General features: G+C 43.6%; 1 protein-coding gene across 7 annotated transcripts in view; it reads left to right on the top strand.

Moving 5' to 3' along the window:
- Positions 1–572: 572 nt before the first annotated feature.
- Positions 573–26792, top strand: part of STAB1 (stabilin 1) — a 98648-nt gene continuing 72428 nt past the window's right edge. For 5 of the 7 annotated variants that reach the window (XR_006292503.1, XR_005226156.2, XM_037904336.2 and 2 more), the window contains exons 1-13: positions 1772–2090; positions 5196–5332; positions 7686–7801; positions 9379–9464; positions 11013–11082; positions 12505–12600; positions 13068–13184; positions 14502–14698; positions 14920–15050; positions 17717–17844; positions 20047–20138; positions 22059–22187; positions 24535–24681. Coding sequence is in view for 5 of the 7 variants with exons in the window: in XM_037904336.2 (XP_037760264.2) it covers positions 1809–2090; positions 5196–5332; positions 7686–7801; positions 9379–9464; positions 11013–11082; positions 12505–12600; positions 13068–13184; positions 14502–14698; positions 14920–15050; positions 17717–17844; positions 20047–20138; positions 22059–22187; positions 24535–24681 (1728 nt within the window). In the remaining 2 variants the exon portion in view is untranslated. Of the gene's footprint in view, positions 763–1771; positions 2091–5195; positions 5333–7685; positions 7802–9378; positions 9465–11012; positions 11083–12504; positions 12601–13067; positions 13185–14501; positions 14699–14919; positions 15051–17716; positions 17845–20046; positions 20139–22058; positions 22188–24534; positions 24682–26792 lie in introns of those variants that run through there. The other 2 variants (XM_043552237.1, XM_037904337.2) reach the window with 2 other exon arrangements.

Here is a 26792-nt window from a genome sequence, read left to right as displayed (position 1 = left end):
ATCAAAGGGAGGGTTTTCACAAAGATCAGGGTAGCCAAATCAGGATATCTTTCAGTTGGGGGATGCAGGAGGGTCAATGGGTTGGGACCTCAGAGGATGCTCATGATGGGAGGTGTTGGTTTTCATGAGGAAAGAAAGGTGAGGGAAGCTTTCCCAGCTGGGAAGCTCTTTAGGTTACTGGTGCTTTTCACTATGGAAGCGAAGGGAAAATTTGCCATTGGGAAGGTGGCTGGATTGGGGTGGGTATGGTGCCGGAGAGATGATGGCTGAAGTAGAGCTGCGCTGGGAGTACTTGATGCTTGGAAAAGGGAAGGACAGATGCATGGCCTTCCCTTTCTCCTCTCCTGAATATCAGTTTGTCTTTTGGCCTCCTTCTTCCGTCACTCTATCCCAACACAACCTTTTTGAATGTCAGGCCCCATGGTGACTGTGCTGGCACCTGATGCCACTCCGCTGATCTGTACTTCACTCTGGTATGGACCGGAGGCTGGGTCTATCCGGGTGTGCTCCGTAGTGATATGCTGCCTGCATGGCCCTTGTCCCACGATTGCAGTTATCAGAATGCCTCATAGGGGCAAATGGGCTGAATCGTCTGATCAAGCTGGAAGTGAGTTGCGGGACTGGGACTTTTTCTACAGGCCACAGTGAATGGATTTTTGCCTTGTTTGCTTCCTGTTGCTGAGAGATATATAGCACCGCTGTTTGTCAGCCTATATCTATCTGTTAGATGGGAGAAGAGGTAGACTACAATTAACAGCAGTAGTAAGTACGGTACCTATTATTTTCCTATCATGTTTTTATGCACTCTGGTGGGAATGTGTATGCCAAGTACTGTATTTTAATACATGCTGTGTGTGTGTGTATAGATATGCAAAGTCCTATATAAGTATTAAGAATTAATACATTCTGTGTTCATCTATATATATACACAAACACATTCTAAAAATGACTGATTTGCTTTTATACACACATTTGAAATGGCTAAAAAAACCTATTAATATACTTAGTCACTGTCATCATGGTCTAATGGTGTTTACAGCTAAGTGCTGTTTGGACAATTCCTTACACCACGAAGTAAATTGAATGTTATTGGCAACATTAGTAGATAAAGCGCCCATCAAACATGTTGTGAATCTTCTTAATTTTCTCTACTGTCAACAGCAAGAGATATTCAGTTGCAAACTCAATGCAAGGCCAAGCGTGTCTCTTAAATTTCAGGGCTTGATTACTCCAAGTGTTGAAAAACATCCTCCCTGAATTACTTTAGCTACCAGTATTGTGTTTAGAAAATAATTTATATAGTTTGCTGCCATCCACAGAGTCACTGGTATGCTAAATGTAACACTCTTCTTGTTGAGCAACTCATGCATTTTAAATAAACATCAAACCCCAACGAAGGGGCCAATTTTGCTTTATAGGCAATATTTGTTATCTTTATTAAGTACCGTATAGACCATCTGCAAAGATTTGCCTTATAGAACAAATAAATATCTGCTGCAACAGGCAATGGATGTATGTGTTTTTGGTTGGCTTGGTCGTATTATCAGCAATGAAATTAAATTGATTTGCCATCCAGATTCTACAGTATACATGTGTCTCTTGGGTTTGCCTCCAGTTAAGGATACAGTTAACATATTTCATTCCAATCAGTTGAAAGCTAAGGATTTCCTTCCATCTGTTTTGAACTGATATGTGGGAGGAAATCCGTAGATGTTCCTGTTTTCAGTAAACCTTCTACTCTCAGGGTTGTGTGTGTGTGTGTGTGTGTTTAAAAAAAGGAGAGAGAGAAAAAAAGCTGTTGTTGACTCATGTTTGACGTTAAAAGTAGCAGAATTACTTCTGTATACTTTGGAATAGGAGATTCAGAGTGCGAAAGTGTTTTCTCCCTGTTTATGTTTAATCTCTGGTTTTTCTTGGATCTGATTCTTAGTAGGCGGTCTTATCTTACTGAAATTGCATACTCTACATCAACCCCCCCCCTTCAAGAAAAGGGTCCCATCTGTAAAAGCATGAAAATGCATCCTCCTGGGTTACTGTTTTCCTTCTTAGCAGCATGGTTCATTTCCACAGTTGAAGGGCAGAGTCAGAAGGTAAGTTCGCAAGTCTTTATTTCTCAGTTAAATGATTGTGGGACAATTACTCGTTTTTAGATGGCTGCTGTGTTACTGAAGGATACACCACCCCCCCCCCCAAAATGGTTTCAGTGTGAATTTAGTTATATATTGAATCACCTCCCTAATAGGCAATAAGACCATCTGTTACCTTTCCTCTGTGTGTATGTAATATCTATAGTCTATATTGTATATGTAAAATTGAGGATATGGAGTTTTGCTTGGATCTTAAGTAAACTTTGATTTACACATTACCAGCACTAAATGCAAAGAGGATACAATAGCAGCATGAGGTGGGCCCAATACTCTAAGAGGCTGATCATCCTCGACTCCCACAAACTTCACTGGTTTCAGGGGGACTTTGCCCCTGGTAGAATTGAGCCCTAAAGTGGCTTGTAGAATTTCCTCAGTGTTTTCTAAAAGTATTTCTAAACTGCAGCTGTTGAAAAGTTGGCTTGAAAACGGTTAAATCTCACATTGGGCACAATGTCAACCTTAAGTGATGAGCCTTCATGCTTCTCAGAGAGACTGAGAAGATACCCTGTTTAAAACCCAACAGAAGCAAAACCCAGTCCAGAATCCAATCCCAAACCTGCCCAGGGGAGCATGAGGAGGTGGGAGTAAACTACTGCATGCTGATCTGTACAGCAGTGTTTATTCATATCAGACAATGCGGCTGTCTCAGTGAATGAACAAACAATAGCTTCTTCACTGTCAAAGAATTGTCTGTCATAGCTCACAGGTTTTAAAAAATCGTAAGATTTTACAATAAACCCTTAAAAACTTTCAATTAAAATCTCTCTCCTTACCAAATAAATAAACAAATCCCTTCATTACCTGCACACTGGTTTGTTGTAGAGCTACGTGTAAGTGCTAGATAGTGGACCTAGTGATTAGTTATTGTAGACTTATATGTCAGTGCTATGTAGGTGTGTAATTAACTTTGAAAATAGATCTATCTAGGTGAATACCTCACACCATTCACTGTTGTATCTAAGCACCTTGATGCAACAGGAAAAACATGAAAGCTGTTTCTTGGCAGTGTCCATATGAGTAATAAGAAATGTTTTCCCTTAGACAGATTTTTGTTTTGGTTCATACATCCAGTTCAATTTTCATGATTAGCAGCATTGTGAGGAATGTACATGTGGCTTTATTTAGACTGGTTTTCTCAGCTCTGTGGTGGAGATTAGCCATTTCAGTAGGATGGAAGGCATGTTCATTCATATTACAAAGTGTCTACTGCCACTGCGTTTCTTGTCTCCTGCTGACAGAGGAATAAACTAGCCTATAAAGTTAGAAGTTGCATGAGAAATTTAGGAATCTTGTTCTCTAATGACAGAGCTGTGGAAGGGTTGTCCTCTATCAAAAAGTAGAGAGGGGTTGGCAATGGAAGGAGAGACCTTAAGACTATTAGCAAAGGGAGCTAGGGATGTCCATCCGTCTAAAAAGGCATGATTTAGGAGGAGGCAGAGCACTTAGAGGGCATTCAAATGCCCAAACTTCAGGTGGCTCTTTTATTAATCAGATCAAAGGCAGATGCAATGCAAAATTGGAGGGACTCTGTCTGGAAAGTGCAGTGAACAAGGAATCTAATGTATACTGTATTTCTGTCATGCCTTCCAGCCATGCTTTTCAAGTGCCCTAGAAACATTAATGAATGAAGCATTGCCACCTCATTTGTGAAGGAGGGGAATTAGATGGGGAAACTGAGGAATATCGAGCATAAGTGACTTGCTCAAGGCCACCCAGTGAAACTGTGTCAGAACTGGAACGCAGGTCTTCTATTGTGCAGTCCTAGGCTCGAGCCACTGCTGCTACTTTATCATACCTTATTTTCCATATACAGTCTATAAATAATACCGTTACCCTGTTCACCATTCCACTATGCACCACTCTGCCCTTTCTGTACAGACTGGGACCTTCCATAGTCACCCCCCGATGAGTCAGAGCTCCTACCCCGCAGATGCAGGCCATGAATTCCACTTTACCCATCCACTCTACCCATGCAGGCTTCAGACCTATTCTCCAAACTGGCCTAGGCCATCACTTGTACAGCAGAGCAGAGTCTCAGCAGGGTGGGTAGGATGGATTATGGTGTCATTTCTTTTTGGGTGGGCTGTCAATAATTTGAACATGCCACAAAGGCCGTGGATGAATCCATCATGTTGGTGACCGTACTTTGTGGAGACCTGAATCAGGTCGAGCAAAACAGGAGTGCATGGTGTTCTAGTGGACAGAACGCTGGACTGGGACTCTGAAAAACTGGGTTCAGTTCCTGGCTCTGCCATTGTCCTGAAGCATGGGCTTGGGCAAATTACTTCACACCTTTTTCCCCTTGCACCCTTTGTCTTGTCTAGTTAGACGGCAAGCTCTTTCCAGCAGTACATTGTGTTTGTGCACACCTAGCACAATGGGGCTCTGATCATGGTGGGAGCCTTTATGTGCTGGAAAAAGATCAATTATTTACAAAGAGAAGCAAAGTCAGCATCTGACCTCATCTTTGTTGCGCGATAAGGGCTTGTCTACATTGGCAATTAACAGCGCTGCAACTTTCTGGCTCAGGAGTGTGAAAAACACACACCCCTGAGCACAGCAAGTTTCAGCGCTGTAAAGCGCCAGTGAAGATAGTGCACCAGCGCTGGGAGCTACGCCCCTTGTGGAGGTGGGTTTTTTAGAGCGCTGGGAGAGCGACCACACAAGCCACCTTAAAGCATTGCAGTGGCAGCGCTTTAGTGTTGCCAGTGTAGACTAGCCCTAAGGAACCTTACCCACTAACATTTGTTACTCTAATAAAAGAAAATAAGATTAGAGTCAGGTCTTGGAGTCAGCCACCAGAATCGCTGTATTTGCACGGATACACCTTATCCCAGATCCAAGCAGGAGTAAGCTGCTGCCAGTGTAAAGTCATGGTTTAGCCTGTCTGCATTTGTGCTTTGCACTAAAGTAGCTACACTGCCTGCTGGCCCCGCTTGATGAAATTCCCAGTGTAAACCAGGGTCCTCAGGGTGGGGAGATAAGGGGGGAAGATCAGATCAGTGACTAAAGATAACAATTTCATGCTTTGCTTTTTTTTTTTTAAAGTTAAAATCCATGCACTGCAATGTCAAGACGATGTTCACCTTGGCTACACCGTGCACCTCCTGTGCTGCGGCCCCCAAAGTGGTGTGTCCAAAAGGGTGGATAAAGATGACGCAGGCATTAGGAGAGAGAGGCTGCAGGTAAGGCCCATCTCCCTGTTCAGCCTGCCACATCAGGTTTACAGGCCGTTCTATAACTCTTTTGTATTTATTGTATATATTCACATATAAGCCAGCATTTCAAGGCATGCTTTTTGCTGGCCAGGGAGACGTTGCCTTATATAAGAATAAAGAAAGAGAGATGTGGCTGGTTTCTACCATTGGATGGGGAGCAATATAATTCTGGTTTAGGCTTAAAGAAGATGCAGCTTGAAGTGCATAGTTCATGTATGCATACTTATGGTCATGTGTATAGATATACAGATAATGAGTATTTAATAGTGATATTTCTCTAGTGCAGTCATCTGAAGAACTCAGAGAACTGAACAGACATTAATTTCTTACACTTCATAACCCTGTGGAAGAAACTGTGACTAAAATTTTCAGAGTTGAGCGCCTAGAGTTAAGCACCAAAACCCATATTTACGCACCTTTTATTAAAGTAGCCTGAATTTAAGAGGTCATGAGAATTCACAGCTTCACCTGAGTTCAGACAGGAGTTGCAGGTACTAGTACCCATAAAAATCAAGACCCTTTTATTTAGGGGCCTAAATACAGTCTATGGCCCCAATCCTGCAGCTTGTTTCTTGTGAATAGACCCTTGTGAATCCCCATTGACTTCTGTGTGGTCACAGGGGCCTGTACACACAGAACAAGTTGCGGGATTGGGATGGGAGGTACTTAACTCCAGGCACCCAAGATTAAAAATGTTAGCCTATGTGATTTGTCCAAGGTCACATATTGAGTCAAGGACAGAACCAGTTATAGACCCAGAAGCCGTTACTTCCCTTCTGCTGTTCTGACAACCAAACCAAATTCAGTGTCACCTTTGAATTTTTTAACCCTCTTATTTTCCTTTTGAAGTGCTGCTTGTTCCTGTATTTATTATGCTCATTCTGTTAAGCCAGACACGTTTCTGTAGCTGAACTGTAATGGGAAAAGGGTGAAGGGAAAATGAATTTACCAAAAGGTTGTAAAAAAACAGAACGCTATAGATTATCATCTGCAAATCTAGTCAATCGTGAACTTTAGCAGTTAACATGGAGCTCCATTGTCCACTGTTTTCTGTGCCTTACTACTAGATGGAAACATTTTAAAAATAGCCCCAGCCATTTTGCAGTTATTACAGATATGTTTGGTAGAGTGGCACAATGGAAGCAATAAAAGTGTGAAAAAAGGCGCTTGAGACTTGAGTTGAGTCGATGAAGGAAGGTTAAGCTCTTGCCAAAGATAAATTTAAGGGAGTAATAATTATACGACTAGGCACTAATATTTTTTTAATGTTTCCTTTATAAATGATGATTATTAAGATTCCTGAAGCACCTAGAGGCCCCAAGTGAGATCAGCACCCCACTGTGCTAGGAGCTGTGTACACAAACAGTCTCTTCTGTGAAGAGCTTATGTTCTAGATATGGCAGACAGAGGGACATGAGAGAGGAAGGATATTAGACTGATTTTACAACTGAGGGAACATAGTAGTTTTTCTAAGGTTGCACAGGGAGCCTGTGGCAGAATTGGGAACTGACCTTGAAATTCCTGAATCCCCATCGAGTTCATTAATCAGAAGGTCATTCTTTCCTTTGTGAATTAGACAAAGGATTAAAAATGCATTAGTGACTTTAACTCAGCACTCTGCACTACCATGCTGGAGATCAGCAGAGTGCATTGCTCTCTGGCTCTGCCTCTGGAGCATCTTCCCCTGCCCCCACCTGCCCACAACATGACCCCTCTGGCAGAAGTGGGGCAAGGGAGCTCTAAAGCCAGCCATGCCTGCTGTATATCAACTTAGGTTTCTGACATGCTTCCCTGCCACCCCCGGGCGGAATCCTCAGTTTCCTCTTTAGGGCCACTTTAAGGTCACTTTGAGCCCCTTCAACAGCACACCGTGACCTTAGTGAGGCTGGTGATCTGTCTCCATCTCCCACTAACCTTAACCGTGCCAGTGAATATTTCATTATTTCCACGGATCGCAAATATGAGGGAGGCAGGGAGGGTCAGTCTTGGAGACAGTGCAGCCCTTTCAGAGCTTTGAAGATGAAGACTGGGGCTCAAAACATGATCCAGTATTTGATTGGAAGTTAATGAATTAATCGGAGCCCTGCATAATATAACCTCTTAAGTCTGGGTTGTGCTTGTGGTTCCGTGCCCCAGGAGAGTGTATTGCACTCTTCATTCATATGGAGCGCTTTTCAAACAGTTTACTCGGTATGGATCAAAAAGCAGCTCAGAAATCTCCCCTCATTGTCCTGATCTGTTATCATGTCCTATCCATATGGAACAGGTTGGGTCCCAAGCTGTTTGTTACAATCACTGATCTTGGCTTTTTCTATTTAAGATACACCGTAAAGCTTGGAGAAGACACCCTTTCCCTACCAGGGTGCAGTCACATGTGTAAGATGGAAATTGAGAAGAAAAAATGCTGCCCAGGATTCTGGGGTACTGAGTGCTATGGTAGGTTCTTCATGGGTCCTTCCAGTCATTGACCGGTGAAGGCACTTCAAAGTTCTGCCCTAGAATTACCAGTCCTGCAGGTCAGCTCCATGGGGAGTGATTTGTTTTCAGGATTCTCTTTCATGTTTCCAAGACACTTAGACTGGATCCCAAGGTTTTCAGTATCCATGTAGGGAAGTTTGAAGGTCTTAGGAAGGGAATCTCTCCCCAGCACATGATTTGAGCCCTGTTGTGTTTTGACTTATGGCAAAACTCCCTTTTGCAGAAGGTACTCTTATTTTAAAAAAAAATGTTTTAAAAGAGAATTATTCTTTAAGAAAGTTTCCAAGGAAAAAGAAAGAGATTCCCTTCTGGGAACTTCAGTATCCCAGTATACTCTGCAGCTCGTCGCCTCTACAGCCACCTGTAAACACATGACGTCTCCAGCCAGGAGTTAAAATAACCGATCTGAATCCTCAGTTACGTTTCAGACCAAACTATTTGAGTCTGAAAATGTTTGGCTCATTTCCTGTTGTTGTTTTAGCACTCGCTGGTTGTAGCAAGGCCAAGAAGCTGAATTACTAAGGCTATGTCTACAATACAGCTTGTATCGGCATAACTTATGTCATGTAGGGGTGTGAATAAACCACGCCTGTGAGCGACATAAGTTGCACCAATATAAACGCTCATGTGCACAGCCCTATGTCAGTGGGAGAAACTCCTCCCGCTCGTGGACATGGGGTTTTTTTTATGCTGACGGGAGAGCTGTCTCCCATCATCATAGAGCATCTTCACCAGATGCGCTGTGGTATTGGTACAGCTGCGCCACTGCAGCGTTGTATGTATAGACACGGCCTAAGTTACACAAGGCAAATCCCACGCTCTTACCAGCACAGTTGAAAATAGAAGAGACTCCCCACTTCCAGAGAGAGCCTGAGGTGATGAGATTTCTAGCTCACTTTCAGCCTTGGGTGGCTTGAATAAGCATCTAGACTCTGTCAGAGCGCAGATGACCCAAAAGGCCAAGCATAACATTTTCTAAAGCAGCCCCCTCCCGTTTTGGAGGAACCATCTGGAGACACCAGGCACCTGATTTTCAGAGGTGCTGCCCACCCCAACTCCAGTTGGAGTCAGTGGGAGCTGCAGGCACTCCACCCCTCTGAAAAGTAGGCCTGGGGCTGTCTCAAATTGAGCTTCCAACATGACTGGCCTTTCCTGAATATTCAGCTGAAAATCTGTCCAGGTTTTCCCTGTTTCTAATGGAGCTAACAATATAAGGCCTGATCCTGCAAAGATCTGAGTTCCTCAGCTCCCCTTGGCCTAAGTAAATTACAGCTCCTCAGACTCTTTTATAGCTCTTTGTCCCTAATGGAATGGATAATGTTTGTCATATATGACAACAGAAAAATAAAACCATTTGTGATCCAGTGGAGATAGGAACCCCCATTTGTTATCACAACTGAAGCCACCTACAGGCTGACATTTCATTCCTTCCGAGCCCATCTGTTTGCAATAACAGTAATGGTTGTTGTAAACACGCATACGGGGACACAGAAGTGTTGATTTTGCTTATCTGTGGCCTGCCTCCTGTTTGCCAGAATGCCCTGGTGGACCTGAAAAGCCCTGCAGTGGCCATGGAACCTGTTTGGATGGTATAACACGGAATGGAACCTGCACCTGTGAGGTCAGTATGGGATGTACTGTGAGGAAATGTAATGCCACGTGATGGAGGTATCTAGGTCCAGCCCAGGGGACGGCAGGGAAGGTGTTAACCCTCTGGCTGGCCAAAAGTGTATAGTTGTTTTCCATGAGTGTACGGATTTGTAAGGGAGCAGGGCTGGGCCAGCTGTGGAGGACTAATGAATTCCCCTCCGCATGTTGAACAAGGCACGTGCTATGAGGAAGCAAGGGCTGTGAGAGTTTGGAAGAATCTCTAGGAAGAGATGGAGCTGACAAGTGGTGTGGGGGGATTTCCCCCATTCCCTGAGTGAAATAAGCTGTGTCTTATAGCTTCCCTTGGGCTGAAAGAAGGCCTGGTGTATTTGGACCTTAATAGGCAGCACTTTCCTCACATTTACTTTTTCTCTTTGACAATAATGTGCACACCAAGGAGTTTAGGGTCCAGGTCCTCAACAGTGTTTAGCTGCCTAACTCCCATCAAAACGCCTAAATAACTTGGAGGATCTGGGCCTTATACTGCACCTAGATGGGCAGAATCCTTACCAGTTCTAGCTGGGCTGTCCACATCAAACCATCCCCAGGGCCCTGTCCAGCCTGCTGTGTTGGGGGTCTGGGTACCTATTCCTCTGACAAACACCCTCCAGAAGGTGGAGGGTACAAGGGGCCTCTGTTCTGCTCCTACAGGGGCTCCTATGGATTCACGTCAGTACTGCCCCTCATACAAGTCTTGTGGGAACAAGCTGAAAGACACCCCTCCTACGTGAGCTTAAATGTGCATGTGGTAATTCACCTTAGAGGAGGCAATGGGGCAAAATTAAACACACAGCTCTCTGGCCTTGTCAGGTCCTTCCTTGCTGCAGGTCTCACAGATGAGACCTGCAGCTGCCTCGCAGTACCCATACACGCCTCATATACCCAGCTGGTTCCTGAAAGCATAGGAAGGGTCTAACCCAGTCATAAAAGAATTCACCCAGACACTGTGAGGATTGTAAAATCACAGCCCCATTGACTGACTGACGAGACCTGTGAGCGAGACCAAAAAAGGCCACAAAATTTCAACATGTTCTCCAGATCAGCAGAAAAAGAGGCCAGCTAAAAATCGAAACTGGGTGTGACGTATGTGGTTCAGCACAGCCAAGCCTGAAAGAAAACTGGGTATAGCAATAATTTAGGGCCTGATACTCAGCCCTATGAAGTAAACAGAAAAAGTCTCATTGACATGAATGAACTTTGGATCAAGCCCTCTGAGAGTGCACATGAGAGAACTGGTACTTTTGTTTCTAGTCATGATAAAGACATTGTTTCTTCAATGACTGCCATGATTGTTCTGCTGTTTGCTCATTGGTAAAATTACATCAACTCTCCTTTCTACTGCAAGGGCTATTGGTAAGGCACTTGTAAGAGCAGGTTTCTATTTTGTATCACTTGAGCATGAACAGAAAATGAAAAGGGGAAGAGGGGAGACATAACAAGAGTTATTTATCACTTTGCAGCTTGAACTAAGTGACATCGTAAGAAAATAATGATTGACCAATTTTTTTTGTCCTTTTAGGGGAGATATGGCGGCTCTGCCTGTCAAGATTGTCTGGATGAGAGTCTGTTTGGCCCTGACTGTCAATCAGGTAAACTACAGCAATGAACAATCTAAATCAACTGCAAAGAGACATCACCACATACCGCTAAATGAATGCAGTGGAAGAGGATGGCATAGGAGGGCTGATCAGTGGAGAGGCGGGTGCTACTGTCTGAAAATTATAACTGCAACTGCAGCCTTTTTTCATCATTTTCCTTCTCCGGGATGAGGCTGTTTTGCATTTGCCTGACGGGGAGGATGCTGAAACTATGGGATCAAGTGTGTAATGTGGGTCCAGCATTAGAATGTCTAAATCCCACTTCTGGAAGCAGCACTGAGACTTGTTCAGCACTGGTGTTCCTAACCTACTCCTGAGCTCCCAGATGTGGATTTGGGCATCCTGTTTGGGTGCCCACATTGGAAAGTTAGGCCCGCAATTGGTGGCTTTAATCGTTGGGAACAGAGTGATCAGTTTGCCACACACTTGTAAGCGTGTTGTTCCTATATTCAATAAACAGAAGAATCATCACAGCCATCTCTTAGTATGGGTGTTCTCAGTCTCTCCCACCTGGGATCTCAGATCAGTCCCTTTTTCTCCTATCCCCCCCTTTCCCACTGTCCTTTGCATCCGTAACCCAAAACTCCCTGCAGTTTTTGGGTTTAAAAAACCCCCAAACCAAAACCACACATCTTCTACTGGTACCTCTGTTCCCACCCACTGGCTGCTTGCTGGTTCCCTCCCACCCCCAAGTGTCTCTCAGCTTCCCCCACATTGCCCTTCCCGTGAAGCTAATAAATTTGATGTCGGCAGAGATCCCTGCACTGTTTCTCACATGTTGCATTTCATAGAGTCAGATTATGCCTGCCCCTCTTCCCCCACCCTTGTATTGGCATAAGGGATAGCCAAGATCCTTGTGTTTGCATTCAAGAAGTGCTAGCATCTTTAGTGACACTAACTGTCCCCTGGCCTCTCTCCTTCCATGCTAGCTGGAAGGAGAGAGCTGGACTGCAGCAATCACTGGAGGAGGAGGGGACGGAGGGCTAACTGCATCTCTGAAAAGGTGGTGTGGATGCTGCATTTGAGCTGCATGCTCCACCCATGGGCGTGTTCTGCCTGCCCCTGCACTCCCCAGACAGGACACCTCCAGGGATTCAGTGCTCTTAGTCCCTGCACCCTCCACCTTTTGAGGGTGGCTTGCAAAACCTCATGTCCCTGGCCTCTAAGAGTGAGAGGCTAAAGTACAGTTGCCTGTAGACTAAGGTGTCCAGATGGCTCAATATCAGGGGCTTTGTCCTATATCCTATTATCCCCCCATGCTGATTTTCCACAGTTGCTATCTGGTCACCCTACTGTAGACTTAAAAGCCTGGATTGGATTTATAAGCTTTCAGTGTGTTTAGTGGATGTATCCCAAGCACCGATGTTGTTCCCTGCAGCTTCCAGTATGTGATTGTGTGGGTTTCTCTTGCAGTGTGTGACTGTCAGCATGGAGTGTGCAACCACGGGATCTCTGGTGATGGAAGCTGTACCTGCCATGGAGGTTACACTGGCCCGAAGTGTGATCAAGGTAAATGTTGGCATTTCCCTCCCAAATAATTTAGAAATCATGAAGTGGGCTCAATATATGTGCCCCCAGAGGAGGAGAAATAGTCTGAAAATACAGAGGAAGGATGGGCTTGTGGTTAAGGAACTGGGTGAGGACTTAGGAGAGCAAGAATCAATCCTAGCTCTGCGACAGACTCTGGCTTTGATCGTGGGCGTCGTACAGCCTTCTCTGGGCCTCAGTTCCCCATCTGTGCAATGGGGCTAATGCTTCCTTTCTTCTACCTTTTGTCTGCCTTATCTGTCTAGAGTGTAAACTCCTTGGCGTGGGCAGTTTCCTTATTATTCACATATGCTGTTCACTGCATGCTACTGAAACCCCAAGTAATAACAGGAATCATTTAAATTATATCTTGCCTCCTCAGATAAGTTGTATTATCCAGAGGCATCCGCTGCAGCTGAGGGAACCCTCCTTTTGTTTTATGATTTCAGAACTTCCCCTTTGCAGAGGTGTAGTCTGCGGGAACAATGCCCAGTGTGTGTTGATGAACGGGATGGCAATATGTGACTGCATGCCAGGGTATAGAAAGAGAGGGAGCATATGCCAAGGTGAGACACCTCCCTGTGACCAAATCTTCCTAACCCTATATTCAGGACAATCTCCTGTGACTGGATCTATGTGGTGTGGGGCTGCCACTGACGCACCAAACACCGCTGCACCTCTAGCAGAATGTGGTTGTGCTGCCAGGTTTTCCCACATGCATGGGGCCCAAGCCTGAGCCCTTGACTTGGGCAGAACTGAGTGTCAAGCGCTGTTCTGAAGTCAACAGATTTGGAAAACCAAAGTAAAGACCTCGAGGCTGCTCCTTGTGTAGGTAGGCGAGCTGGAGAGAATGTGTCGTGTTGGGACAGGATTCTGGAGAGTTAATCAGTTCTGTGTGAATAATCATACAGTGCAGCCAGGCTAAATAATGCATGTAATCATGCACCTCACTATGGAGTCTCTGGGCTTGTGTACATGAACATATAATTTGTGGCAAGCTGGGGTGTCAATCTACCCCACACTAGCCTGATGTGCACTGCTCCACTTCGAAATAGGAATAGATCAAGTGCAGTAGGAAGCTTTTTGTGTGCCACAGCAGGTCCCCACGGACAGTTAGTGCATGACAGGCTAGTGCAGGGTGGCTTTATACCCCAGCTTGCCACGAACTAAGTGTTCATATGGAGAAGTCCTCAATGACCTCGTGTTTAGGAACTCCTAGTAACCTGGGCCATAACAGAACTTTTTTCTCTGTCTGTGCTAGGCTAATGTGCCAAAATGGAGCTAGGTTAGTGTGCTTATGGAAGTGCCAGTTTTAGATGACATGTAAGACTATGCAATTTTAATGGCTGCTGTTTTCCACCCCAGAGGTGGCTGTATTTCATGAATTGTTAGTGATCTCTCTCTCTCTTTCTCTCTCTCTCTCTCATTTAAAATTTGTTTTATGTTCATGAATTGCTTTTCCTAGGACTAAAAGACACTACTATTTAAACATAAATTACTATTTAGAGGTGGATGGATCCAAACACCGTACATATTTGGGGACCTTAATGGACCAAAACTCTGGTTTCAAATACCCCCAGAGTTTGTAAAAGTTCAGATAGAGACCCAAACTTCTCAATTCTTGGCCCTTCTCTTATTAACTTTTATGCTATTAATATGAAATGAGAACTGCTCAGCTCACTCATCCAAATCCCTCAGCCAAAAAATCTCCATTGTCTGACAATGGGTTATATAAGTTGAAAAGTTTCCCAGTTTAAACTGAATAAATTTCACATCCCCCATTATGTTTGGATCAGAAGGTTTCTACTGTAGTACTTCAAGTGCTGGTTTTTAATGAGAGACTTGGTTATGCTCCCCTCTCATCTCTGTGTGTTTATGTATAGCTCAGGATCCTTGTACTTCATCACCATGCTCCTCGTTAGCTGTCTGTAAGGTTCTAAGACCAGGAAAATATGAATGCACTTGCAAAGATGGTTATCATGGAGATGGGAAGGTATGCCAACCTATCAATCCATGCATTACCAATAATGGAGGCTGCCCTGAGAATTCCACCATCTGTCTCTATAAAGGCCCAGGAAAGGTAAGGTGAAGAATTGCTTCTAATGAATTTGTATGTAGCAGTAGAAAACCAGGTAACTAATTCTTTCAGCGAGTGTCGCTGGGTTAAATTGCATTGGCCAAAGCGGTTATCCTAACTTTGTTTTTGCAAGGATAGATCATCCAAACTTTTTGTGGGATGCTCTTGAATAAAAGTTGATCTGTGATTGCAAGATTTTAATCATCTGATTTTGCTTTCCTTAGTCATCTTGTGTGTGTAAGCCTGGAATGAGTGGCCCCTACCCTTCAGCAGGCTGCTCATCTGTCAGTGAGTGTCAGCGGTACTTCTGTGACATGACTGCAAAATGTAAAATCAATCCAGATGGGACTGCCAGGTGAGTTGCTCCAAAAAGCGCCATTAAAGATGCCTGTTTTTGTAACTAAAACAAGGCTTTTATTTGGATGAGCTGAATAATATTGGAAAACCAGAGAGATAGGTGGGGAATACTGGCTGTGGTCAGGGTTTTGAAAAGAACAAAAATAAGAGTCTGTTGAAACAAATAAAAATCTTACATAAGTAGCTGTGACAGCCCCGCACCTGGGCCATAAGAGGGGCTGAACATGGGACATTCAGTGTTTCATCAGTCCTCTACCACTTGAGCTAAAGGAGTAACCTCGTTAGCTGGTGGCAGTAGTAAGCTACCTAGTGGCACAGACATGTGAAGAGGGACACAGCACACCCTTTGCCAGCATGTTACAGGAGGACTCCTGGACAGGGCCCTGTGATGTGTGTTTGACGAAAGAATCTTCAACACTCTTCCAGTGTAGGCCCGTGAGCAGGAGAATGAATTAGGATTTTAGGCCAGTTTAGTGCCGGGTCTGATTGCTCAGCACAGCAGAGAGACATACTAAAACTAGCCTTAAAACAATTCCTGTAGAAAAAAAAAGTGCTCATCTGAGCAAACACTTTGGGCTTAATCGTGCTTCATGTGAGGCTGAGCAGCCCTCGGAAAGGGGAGCACTGCCTGAGCCACAGTGTCTGGGAACATCCCTGGTGTAATGCCTTTTGGGCCGCGGAGGGAGCATGGTGAGAGGTGTCCCTTGCTACTCTGTATAAAAGGCGTAGCCGTGGCCTTTCGCAGGGAAAAAAGAGGGAAGCCATGGCCCCATCTCTGATGCTGTCCCTCAGGTGCCATTAACACTGCTGGCTGCACTAAAAGGTCTCTCCCTCTTGTGCCCCCCAGCTCAAATCAGACAAATTATCGCTTCACTTCTGGGGATGTGCAAGGTGGGGGAAGGGCTCCCTGCTGACTCTTCTTCTTCTAGGGTCTCTGCTCTGGAGCAGCCGTTATTTGGCCCTTTGCAAGGCTGGAGCCATGTAAACCTCCTCCCCTTGCCCTGTGTGTGGCTATCTGCAATTCTGAAATAACAATAGCTGAACTGATACTTGGATTGAACCCAGACAGGAAAAAGTGCAGTTTTCAGACTGAGATTCCAAGTAGCTGCTGCCTGATTGCTGCAAAGCTGTGTGAACTGGGACAGAGATTTTCACATGCAGATAAGCTTTGTTGCAAAACTCATTAGCCTGCCTGGGGCCTCAATATGCCTAGAGCTGGCTCTTGGAAAACACTGGGCAGTCTGTTTGGACCAGTGGAGCCGGAAATCCACTGAGATGGAAGTTGAGGGCTCTGGGACATAGCATTAGAAAAACAACATTCCCTAGATTGGCACTAATACCTTGGGTGTGAAGCATGGCCTCAAGCGCTCAGATACTAAACAGCTCGATAGCTAGGCCTTGGGTAGGACTGGAAAACTCCAAAGGGAATCTCAGGGCCATCAGGAAGTGCTGAGGGTGGTTCATTAGATGGTGCTCTTTCTTCTGAGTCAGTCCTGAACCCCGGGCTGCAGCATGGTACAAAGGGCAGCTCAGCTGCTGCTTTTGGAAGAGATGTAAAACTAAGGTCCTGACCGACTGTGGCCGTTCAGATTCACCGGTGACAGGTGTAGCCAAGAGTGTTTTATCCCACGTGTACCTGGTGAGATGGGTGTGACTTCATCTCTTGGCTACGGACATTGCAGCTGTGGCCCACTGCTGCATCTGTCACCCCGAGGTGAAATTATTGTCACACGCTCTGTGTGAACGACACCTGGAGACTATCTGAAAACTGAAGCTGGTGCAGAATGAGGCCACTTGCTCATTTTATCAGTTTCAGTATATCAACTTGCTGTTCATGACACGGTGGTTAAAAGGCCCGAGTCCTGTCTACACTAATACGCTATTGTTACCGCCAGTGCAGCTGCACTGTTGTTGGAAAACTAAATGCCCTAATACAGTCAAAGCCTCACCAAAAGCACCTTCTGTCAGTGCTCTCTAACTTGCACTGGCTGCCTATAAGCTTCTGGGTGGAGTTTAAGTTGTTGGTTTTCACTTGTAAATTCCTAATGGTTTGGGTTCTGCGCAGGGTAAGAAACCACCTCTCCCCTAGGTATTACGGTCCTGATTGTGATCAGTGGCAGCACTCCCCTGGATTTAAACAAGGAGCTGCAGGCAGGGCGCAGTCCATGAAGGATGTTCAGCTTTGGAATTCACTCCCCGCTTCCCCCTTGGTTCACTAGAGCTTAGATTTATTAACCTTCTGCACATCCTGCAGAGCCCATCCTTTCTGTCTGGCATTTGGAAGTCGTAGGTTAATGGGTGTCAAATACTCTTTTTTTTTCTTTTTTTTTTTTTAAGGAGTATTTCATATTCTCAGTATAATGGGTATCTTGTTTAATGTGCAGTTCCCAGGTAGCATCTTCAGATACAAAATATTGCAACATTGTGTTTTTGGATTGCTAATTCTATTTCATACCGGGGGGGGGGGGGGGTTTGATCTGATGGGTCTCATCAATCTCTCTACTTCCTATGTTGTTCCTCCCTGCTATTTATTTAGGTTTTAACAGATTAGTGTGTAGTCAAAGTCTCTAGTCTGTATGAACGGATCACATCCAGACTTTATCAAGCCTACCAAGAACCATTTTTGTAATGACTATTATTTCTCACTCATATCTTACTCTTTAGCTGTGTCTGCAAAGATGGGGAGATTGGAGATGGGAGAAGTTGCTACAAAAATGTCATGAGTGAGATCTCTCAGTTGAATACTCGAGGAAGATGGTACAAGAAATTAAGCAGTGCAAACAAAATGTTTGGTAATGCTCTTCGGAATTATTTTGGGGAATGGAGCTAAGATGGGGCTTGGGTGCTGCCAGTGAATGGTTAAGATTCGAAAGAAAACTGAGATGTCTAATGTTATATGAAAAGATAAGGCAGTGTCAAGGAATCTACATCTGAACTCTTCCTGCATGATGGGGCTCTTCCCAGCTCTGCACGTGTTAACAAACCACAGAGATGATTCCTGTGTGAGAGGTATTAGTGCTGATTGACAGCCCTAGTGACTGAGGTCCTCTGTCCACAAAGCAGGTGAAGCGTAGACCTTGGTGGCATAAGCTTCACCACATCAGTCCATCAACACGCCTCAACCAGCAGGGACTACTTAGATGGTTGTTCATACTTCATTACTCTTTCATTCCTTGGGCTCTTTGTTAAGATGTCCAAAAATGGTACAAATAATGATAGAGGTTTTGCGCTGTGGACACTTGTTTGCTAAGACTTGATGGAGATCCACCTCCTTGATTTCACGTAGGCCACCAAACAACACTCAGACAGTAGGCTGGATTTGAGCTGGCACTGTAGAGATGAAAGGCTTCCACTTTTTGTGCACTTTGGCACTCCTTAACTAAGTCAGAGCTCTGCACGCATAGGGGGTGTAGTAGTAAGATTTTATGTTTGTATTTTGTATAATTTAAAATAAAAAATAAAGAATAATAATGTAGCATGTACTAAATGTGTTAGTGTATGATTTGATCATATCCTGCCAGCCACGCTTTCCGAAAGCAAAAAGGAATGGCCTAATGGGCCATTGGTAAAGATGCATCAGCCAGAATCTGTGTCTGAGCTGATTTCAAGGCAGTAACAGATCTTTTAGGGTCACCACTTTGTTGTAGGTTTAGTATCTTAAAATAAGTAAAAGAATGCAATGATTGTTTTCTCTTGCATTGCAATTTGATGTTCCTGTTCAAATGCTCTGTGTAAATCAATTCTGTTTTGTGTGTGAATGAGAAATGTATGTTTGTTAAAAAAATAAGTGTAAAGGCCATCACCTGACCAAATGTTCTTAAAAAAAACAAACAAAAAAAAAACCAAAAAACAAGGACAAATGTAAGGGCGCCAAAAGATTGCAACATGCCCCTATTATATTAAAATGTCAAAAGAGGGCAAATTAACTAGTCTAAAAATAAAACAGGCACCTTTCAATAAAAGCAAAATAGCTGTAATCAAAATCAGCATGGAATAACTCCCTAAAAAACTGAATAAAAAATAAAGAAAACAATTTTAAAAAAACAAGCACTCATCAAAGAACAATTAATTACAGCATGATGGTGCAAAACTCATTGGTCCCAATAAAAAAAAAATCACTATATAAATAGTGGGCCTTGCCATAAAACTTTGGGTTCATCCTGCCAAGACTTCCCCAAAGCATCATATTGCAACCGACAAAACCCAGCTCCTACCTACTTGTCATCAACGTAGCTGGCCACTAAATTAATCTGAACTCTAAACTGGTAACTATAACATCGACTGGTGGAAATCTGTGTGTGTGTGTAAGTAAATGCATATGCTAATTGTTGTATTTCCAATAAATGTGGTATATTGCCTTTTCCCCTGAAAAAAATCCTGGGTGCTTCTTATAAGCATAGCGGGGAGGGGAAGAATGTGTTAATGCAATGTGAAGGCTGCACATTTAGGCCCCAACCTGGCAAAAGCTCGTTTTTGTACAAACTTTCCTAAATAGTTTGTGCAGTTGTGCACTTGGATTCTGATCCAAAGCCCACTGAAGTCAGCGGAAAAACTCTCATCAACGCCACTGGGATTTGGATCAGGCCCTTAAAGAATTCATGCAATGAAGTCTAACTATATCCAGAAGTGACTCATCTTTGTGCAGAGACCATGAAAGTTCAACCCTACACATCAGAAAGTTATAAGCATGTGAAAACTGAGACTTAGTGTTGAAACTGTTCTGCAAGGTTAGGCCTTGATCTAAAACCCACTGAAGGTAACAGAAAGACTTAACTCTTAACTAATAACTTTCACTGCCAAGCTAGCATTGTGATATCCCACTACCAATCCCCTGATCCATCCAGTTCCCCATAAGTTCACTCTGGTCACTCATTTTAGGCTGAAGACACAGGGATGTGTTAACCCCTCCTTCCCCAACAAGAGGAAAAATAAAACTGGTAATTTATGTTGTTCTGTATGCTTAGTAACTGTTTTGGGGTTTTGTTTTTTAACAGCTTCAGGGTGTTCTTTGGCACTGACAAAATATGGGCCTTTCACAGTCTTTGTGCCAAGCCTTCAACCGTATAGTGGAAGAACTGACTTCAACGTAAGTGTCACCCCCTTTTAGTAACCTCACTTCTTCATGCTTTGAGTTCTGTAGTCTTTAAAGAGTAGCTGACCTGTCAGAGAGAAACTTTGGAATGCATTATGTTTAGAAACAATTCCACTGAGATACTATTCAGACTCTAGCTGAGATTAATTTTAATGGGAGATGCTAAATCCCCTGCGTTGCTTTGCAAATCTCAACTTTTCCCTCTTTCTTTTCTCCTTTCTTTATTAATAGACGTTTTTTTACCGCTGAACATGATTATGAATCTGTTAGCTCTTGCTTGCTCTAATCTGTTTGAAAACCTCTGCTTGTGACAGTGATAATTCTCAGCACTTTGTATGCCTTTTACTTTTTAAGGCCGGGATTATCAAAAGCACTCAGCAGTGGCCTAATTGTCCTCCCATTAACATCAGTGACTGAGTGCTTTTTAAAATCCCACCATAAACCATTTCTAAAAATATGAATGACTCCTCAGCCCTTGTGATATTAAGTATTGACTAGAGATGGGCTAGAGCAGAACCTGGGATCCAAACTTTGAGGGATTCAGAATGCCAACCTTTAAGACAAGAGGTTAAACAAAAACTCTGCATCCAAAGCTCCTCCAGACTCTGCCGTATTTGTTACCTACGTCCAGGTTTTGCGTCTTGGGGCCATCTCTTAGTATGATGCTCCTTTTACTGACGGAGAAGCCAAGGTGTTGACTTGCTCAAAGCAATGGGTTTTAGAGCCAAGATGAGAGCTCAGCAGTCCCTAATTCCCAGTCCTGTGCTGTAGTAGACCGTGCAAATCCCTTTCGTGCTACCATTTTAAATGTTTTATGAAATTGTATTCATTTTCACATTTGTCACAAATGCAACCAAACCAACCATAAAACAGATGGAAACACTTGTATGCCATTTCCCCTGTAGAATGGAAAACTCTGCCAAACATGATCAGACAGGAGGTACACGTGCAGGTTATTCAGCAAACATTTAAAACAAACTAAGCCAGCTTTCTGCTTGTTACCTTAGAACACTCAGAAACAAGGATGAAGTACCTTTAAAAAATATTCCAAAACTGGCTTGTTGGACTGTGTCAGAAATGTAATTCCTACACATACAGCATAACAAAAATAATCATGCAATCAGGGAAACTTAAAAAAAATATATAATGTACTTAGCAAGTCCTTGATAAAACTTTGTGGGCCACATTGTACTGTGTATTGGTGAGCAGAAGTTTCCTTGTGAGCAGAAGTTTCCTTGTGAAACACTGGATGTGGAATTTGGATGGAGGGGCAGTCTTATAACTTGTCCAAATCCAATAGGTTTCTCTCTAAATAAGCCCCTTAAAATCACTTGCTTTTGGATCAGACTCTTATTCTTGCTCATGCACAAACAAATAGCTTCAGCCAGAAGTTATTGGCTTGTTGCAGGAATCACTGGGTAAGAGTCTATGGCCTATATTATGCAGAAAGTCAGACTAGATCATCCTAATGGTACCTTCTGACCTTAAAATATATAAACCTGTGAAAATACTCCACTGCTGCTGTAAAAGGCTTCTAAGGGCCTGTCTACATGTGAAAGTTAATTTGGGTAAATTAGGGTGTGAATTTTAAAGTGGATTAACTATTCCCAATTAACTCCATGTGTGGATGCAAGTAGATTAAACTAATTCAGGATAAGGCACTGGTTTGGAATAAAAGCATCTGCACATGGAGTTAGTCAGGTATAGCTATTCTGGAATAACTGTTTGTGTAGATGACCACTGATCTGAATGTAAATTAGGAAATGACTTCACTTTCTGATCCGGAATGTATATGTAAAGTATTTTTCTATGTGTATTAGACTGGAAAGACAGCAGAAACTATGTACAAGCTTTTTTATTTTTTTTTTGGAAGGCATATCAGTTCTCCCTGTGTTCTGATTTATTTCCATAAAGGACACAACTGCCCAGCATTTATGCAAAATGCATATAATTCCTGGTCAGCATTTGGTGGAAGATATGGTCAAGATCAAGACGCTGTGGACGTTGTCTGGGCATCAGCTCACGTTTAATGATCAGATAAAGGTATCACAACATTGTACTAGGTACCAGGTTGCCGTTGTCACATGGTACGGGGACAAAGGTGTAAAGCTGTATCCCTGACACACTTTCATGCCAGAATCCTTTCTTCCTTATTCTGACGCATTTTGACCAGTTTAGGACTTCGTTTGTTCCATAATGTAATAATCAAATCACAGAGTAGATGACCTGTTATGTCTTCTATTACATCTCCGTGTCAATACAAGATTGATTGTTCCGTACCTGCCGTTTGTTCTATATGCTATGCATCCAGTTTTAAATAACCCAAGCAATGAACCTTCCCCTACTTTCCCTCGGAGACCAATATTCAGCATAAATTATCCTTTGCTTAGGATACTCTGTTTCATCCAGTTACTCCTAGATATACCCCCAAACAATTTTTTCTGGCCTCTTTAGCTCTTCTCCTTCAGAAACTTATACTTGGAAAAGGTAATTCCCCTTATTTGTTTTTAGCCACATCTTCATATTACAGTCTCTTAATCTTTCCTTGTAAGTCTGCCCCAACCCCTTTGTGATAATTTTTGCTGCTTTTCTCTGAAGCTTTTCTCTATCTATATTGTCCTTGAATTGAGATACCTAGAACAGTGTATTGTCTAGGAGATGAGGTCTCACCAGTTTTGTATATAGTATAGGGAAACTACAGCCTGCCTGGTTCTGGATTATAGCAGATCCTAACAACACCCCTTGCACCAGACTCTGTGGTGTGCTTCCTGAGAGGCACAGTACAGAAGGTCTAGCTAGGCAGGGAGGGAAAGGTGTCTTTCAGCGTCAGTTAGAGCAACCCCAGAGGCTGACAGTACTCCCAGTAGCCTGACCTGCTGCCTATGGGCTGTTGTGCAGCCCAGAATTTCTCTTGTCTCTCACCATCCTGGGCCTGGCTCCAAGCGTGCCCCTTTGCAGGAGTCTGCAAGCAGAACATACACCAGGTGTGCATATTCCCTCACAGGCAGCTGTCTTTTATTGCCCCTGTGCACTGCGAGGGTGGCATAAAGAGGCAGGTGGAAGGGTCAGAATCTGGCCCCTAATCTTGAAAATAGTCAATGTTTTTTTTAAATAATCTGCATATCTGGTAAAAGAGACGCCTTCCCCTGTTATCAACAGTGTACAGAATACATGTGTCCCTGCTGGTAAAAACAGTAAGTCTGCCTTCAGAATGCTTGTTCTGTGGGCTAGTAGCTGACAAATTCTGAACATTTTCCCTTCCAGTCACCCTTTTTCACTGCACAAAATAGATTTTAATGATTCTGCTCTAGTATCTGGGATTTTTTAGCGGGGGAAGGCAGGGTGAGGCCACGTTTGGCTTATGTTTCCCTCCATCCATTGTCCTCTCTTCATCCTGCACCTTTGCCATGTGGACTTGCACAGCTGGCCAAGGGACATCAGTATGTTTCCTCTCCCAATTTCCCAGCCTTGACCTTGGTTCTGGGCTTTGATATATGCAGGGTTCACAGAAGGGCAAAGCGGCGTTGGGGGCTGTGGAATCTGAGCTGTGCTTTACAAGGATAGTTTTTTTTGTTTACTCAGCAGTCGTTGATCTGGAAAGTCTTCCTTTGCCCTTCCTGAGTTGTGTCCAAAGCTCTTAATGGTGTGAACTGGAGTTCAGAGCTGGGAGGAGCTATTCAAGAAATGTACAATGAAAAACATAGGAGAACTTGCCTGTGCCTGTTTGGTGTTGGACATGACATTTCTGAATGACCCTGGAGTGTTAAGTTGCACTTTATACTCAATGCGGTATCTGTAGGCATTGTTTGTAGGAAGAATATACACCAGTAGTAATATTTTGTAGTAAGATGAGACTGATTGCTTTGGCCATATTTCAGTGACCTTTCTCTGGCATCTGGGGCAAATGAAGGTGATAGCCAGGTCTCATGTTCCAAAGATGCCCCTAGATCTTGCTGCTCCCATGCCCAGCAACATGCAAGCAAGTACAGAGTCCCTCCTCACGTGTGCTCGATCCAGGCTACGGCATGTTTCTGCTGAACTCATCCTTGTATGATGTAGAGCTGTGCCCTGACCAGAAGTCTAGTTCTAAACTGGGGCAAGTCTAATTCTGAACTTCCTGGCTTGATCCCATCTTGGTAATGGGGCTTAACCAGACCTCCAGATCCAAACACCCCACAACTCAAAGATTGTGTCCAAGTATCACAGCTTGGACCGGTCCCTAGTATGATCTTTATACATCTTTTCCCTAGTAACCCCAGGTAAGCTCATGGCCATGGCCATATTGTTTCACCGAAGCAGGAATTGAATCAAATGAAGTTTTACAGATATATACTCAGAGATCCCTTTGATATATTTTTCATAATGAAATAATCCTTTATTATTATCCCAGTCCTACAGCAAGAGCTTTAGGTATCAAGACCAGCCAGGGGTATTGTATACCGTCATTCAGTCGAACATACCAGCATCCAATGGAATTATACATATTGTTAACACTCTAAGGAAAACAACCAGCTTTCGCAGCCTTGGAAATCCACAGGTACATTGAACATTCCTTTCTCTTCTGTCCTTTGAAGGATATGATGATACACCGTTTACAGAAATCTAGTCCAAAGGTTAATCATCTTAAATCAATGAGGCATTTGTTTCATGTATAATGTTATATATTTTGTTTTCTGTTTCTGACTAATCCAATTCACTCGGTTTCAGAGCACCGTTAAGAAGTAGCAACAATCACTCCAAGAGCTGGTTGCAGACTCAGGAGTGAGGGTTGTGCTGGCTTTTGTATAACTAGAGAATTTTAACCTCAGCAGTATAAGTTCCCTAATAATGGATGAGATAGAAGCCAAGTTATGCAAAATGAGTGAAAGTTTTTCAACAAATATTAAAACCAAGATTTTATTTTCAAAAGGGGCAATTGTCCCCATCACATTTCACTTTCCCATGAGACTGAATTATATAAATGGCGGTGTTAGCATTGAAAGTGTGCCCCCAAAAAAGGAAATATTACAAATTTTGATTTTTGCATTTTGAAGCCACTCTTGTAGGGAAGGGGCTGTCTTTAGGTTAAGATTTTGGACTGAGGTTCTAGAGTTCTGGGTTCAATTCTTAGTACTGCCACAGACGTTTTCTCCCCTAGCTGGGAGTGGTATTTTTGCTGCAGCTGTTGCACGTATGCCTGTGTATGTTTATATTGTGTTCATAGACAAAGAACTGAATTCTTCACTGCCCTGCACCTTGTGTACCCATTTATACCCTTGCCAAGTAGATGTAAAATGCTGCCACTCTGCTTTGGTAGTGTTTGGGTAGCAACCTACACTCAGTTTGCACTAATGTAAATGATTCACATAGGGTGCAGGGCAGTGCAGAATCATGCCCATAGAAAATGTGAGTATCCTATTTTACAGAGTGGCTAGACTAGAAAGCAGTAATATGTACAAATATCTTGCTTTCAGCTCCTCTCACTGTCACATTGGTTGTGTAGAGCCCTGTGGCTTTATACAGGGTCCATTGTCTCCTTCATTGATATTTAAGAATATCCCTGCATTGCCACTTAAGTTACTTCTTTTCATTTTCTTGTGTACTGTAGCAGAGTTTAAAGAGTACAGTAGTAAAAAACAGAGCCTTGTAGCCTGATCCAGCTCCCACTGAAATCAGTGAGAGCTGAACTGAGTCTTACATACACAGGTGCTCAGCTGCCTCATGGAATAAGCATGTTATATGTTCCTAGACACATGGATAAATGCGTGGTAGCTCTGTGCTAACAGCTCTCACTGCTGCTTAGCATGAATTAACCTGATAGTAGGGCTGACCCAGCACGCTTTCCTTGGCACATACACCTACCAGCTCCTCAGATAAAACTGTGGCATCAACCACAGGAGCCGCTGCTGCAGCATGCTTGATGGAACCTGGAGAGACCAAGGATTGGGGGTATCCATTAAAGCTGAGATGGTGCAAGAACCATGCTTCGAAAGGAGGGTTTTTTTTTTTTTAATCCCCACACCCTCATGAATGGAAACCAGGAGTCCTGAGAGAGCGCAGTGTCAGTTATTGCCCTGTCAGGAGCAGAAGGCACAGGAGGACCATGATAATACTGGTAACTAGTGTCATGGTCCTACTGTGATAAGCACTGCCTTACTGCAGCTGGTAGATCTGGCCAGCCTGCACCCAAGCAGCAGGGTTCAAAAGTGGTGCCATTCTGTATGCTGCAGAGCGTGGAAAGACACTGCTTTGTCTGAGACTGCAGGACACAGAGAGCTTTCTCAGCAGATGATCTTTTTCCATGCACCTTTGGACACTTCCTTCCCATTGTGACACTGTGCCATGAAGAATAATGATGACATGAGTTATTTTCTGCGGTGTTATCTCTAGAAACATGTTTGTATCAGCCCTGGTTGTTGGTTGTGCAGCACTTTCTGCTGACCAGTGTGCTAATTCCAGGAACTTTCACAGGGCAGTAATCCTGTGAAAGGGACACTCTTTCAGTATAGGCTTTGACTTTCTGGAATGCCATCAATTATTATTTAGTAGCTGTATTCCCGTAGAGCATAGGAGCCACAGTCATGCCCCAGGACCCCATTGTGTTAAGTGCTGTACAAACACAAAACCAAATCTGGGTTATCTTTTTCCTTGCACATTGTCCTTTCAGTC

The sequence above is a fragment of the Chelonia mydas genome, chromosome 7, assembly GCF_015237465.2.
Source record: "Chelonia mydas isolate rCheMyd1 chromosome 7, rCheMyd1.pri.v2, whole genome shotgun sequence".
Classification (NCBI taxonomy): domain Eukaryota; kingdom Metazoa; phylum Chordata; order Testudines; family Cheloniidae; genus Chelonia; species Chelonia mydas.
The sequence above is the reverse complement of the archived record's forward strand: the minus strand, read 5'-3'. Positions and strand labels throughout refer to the sequence as shown.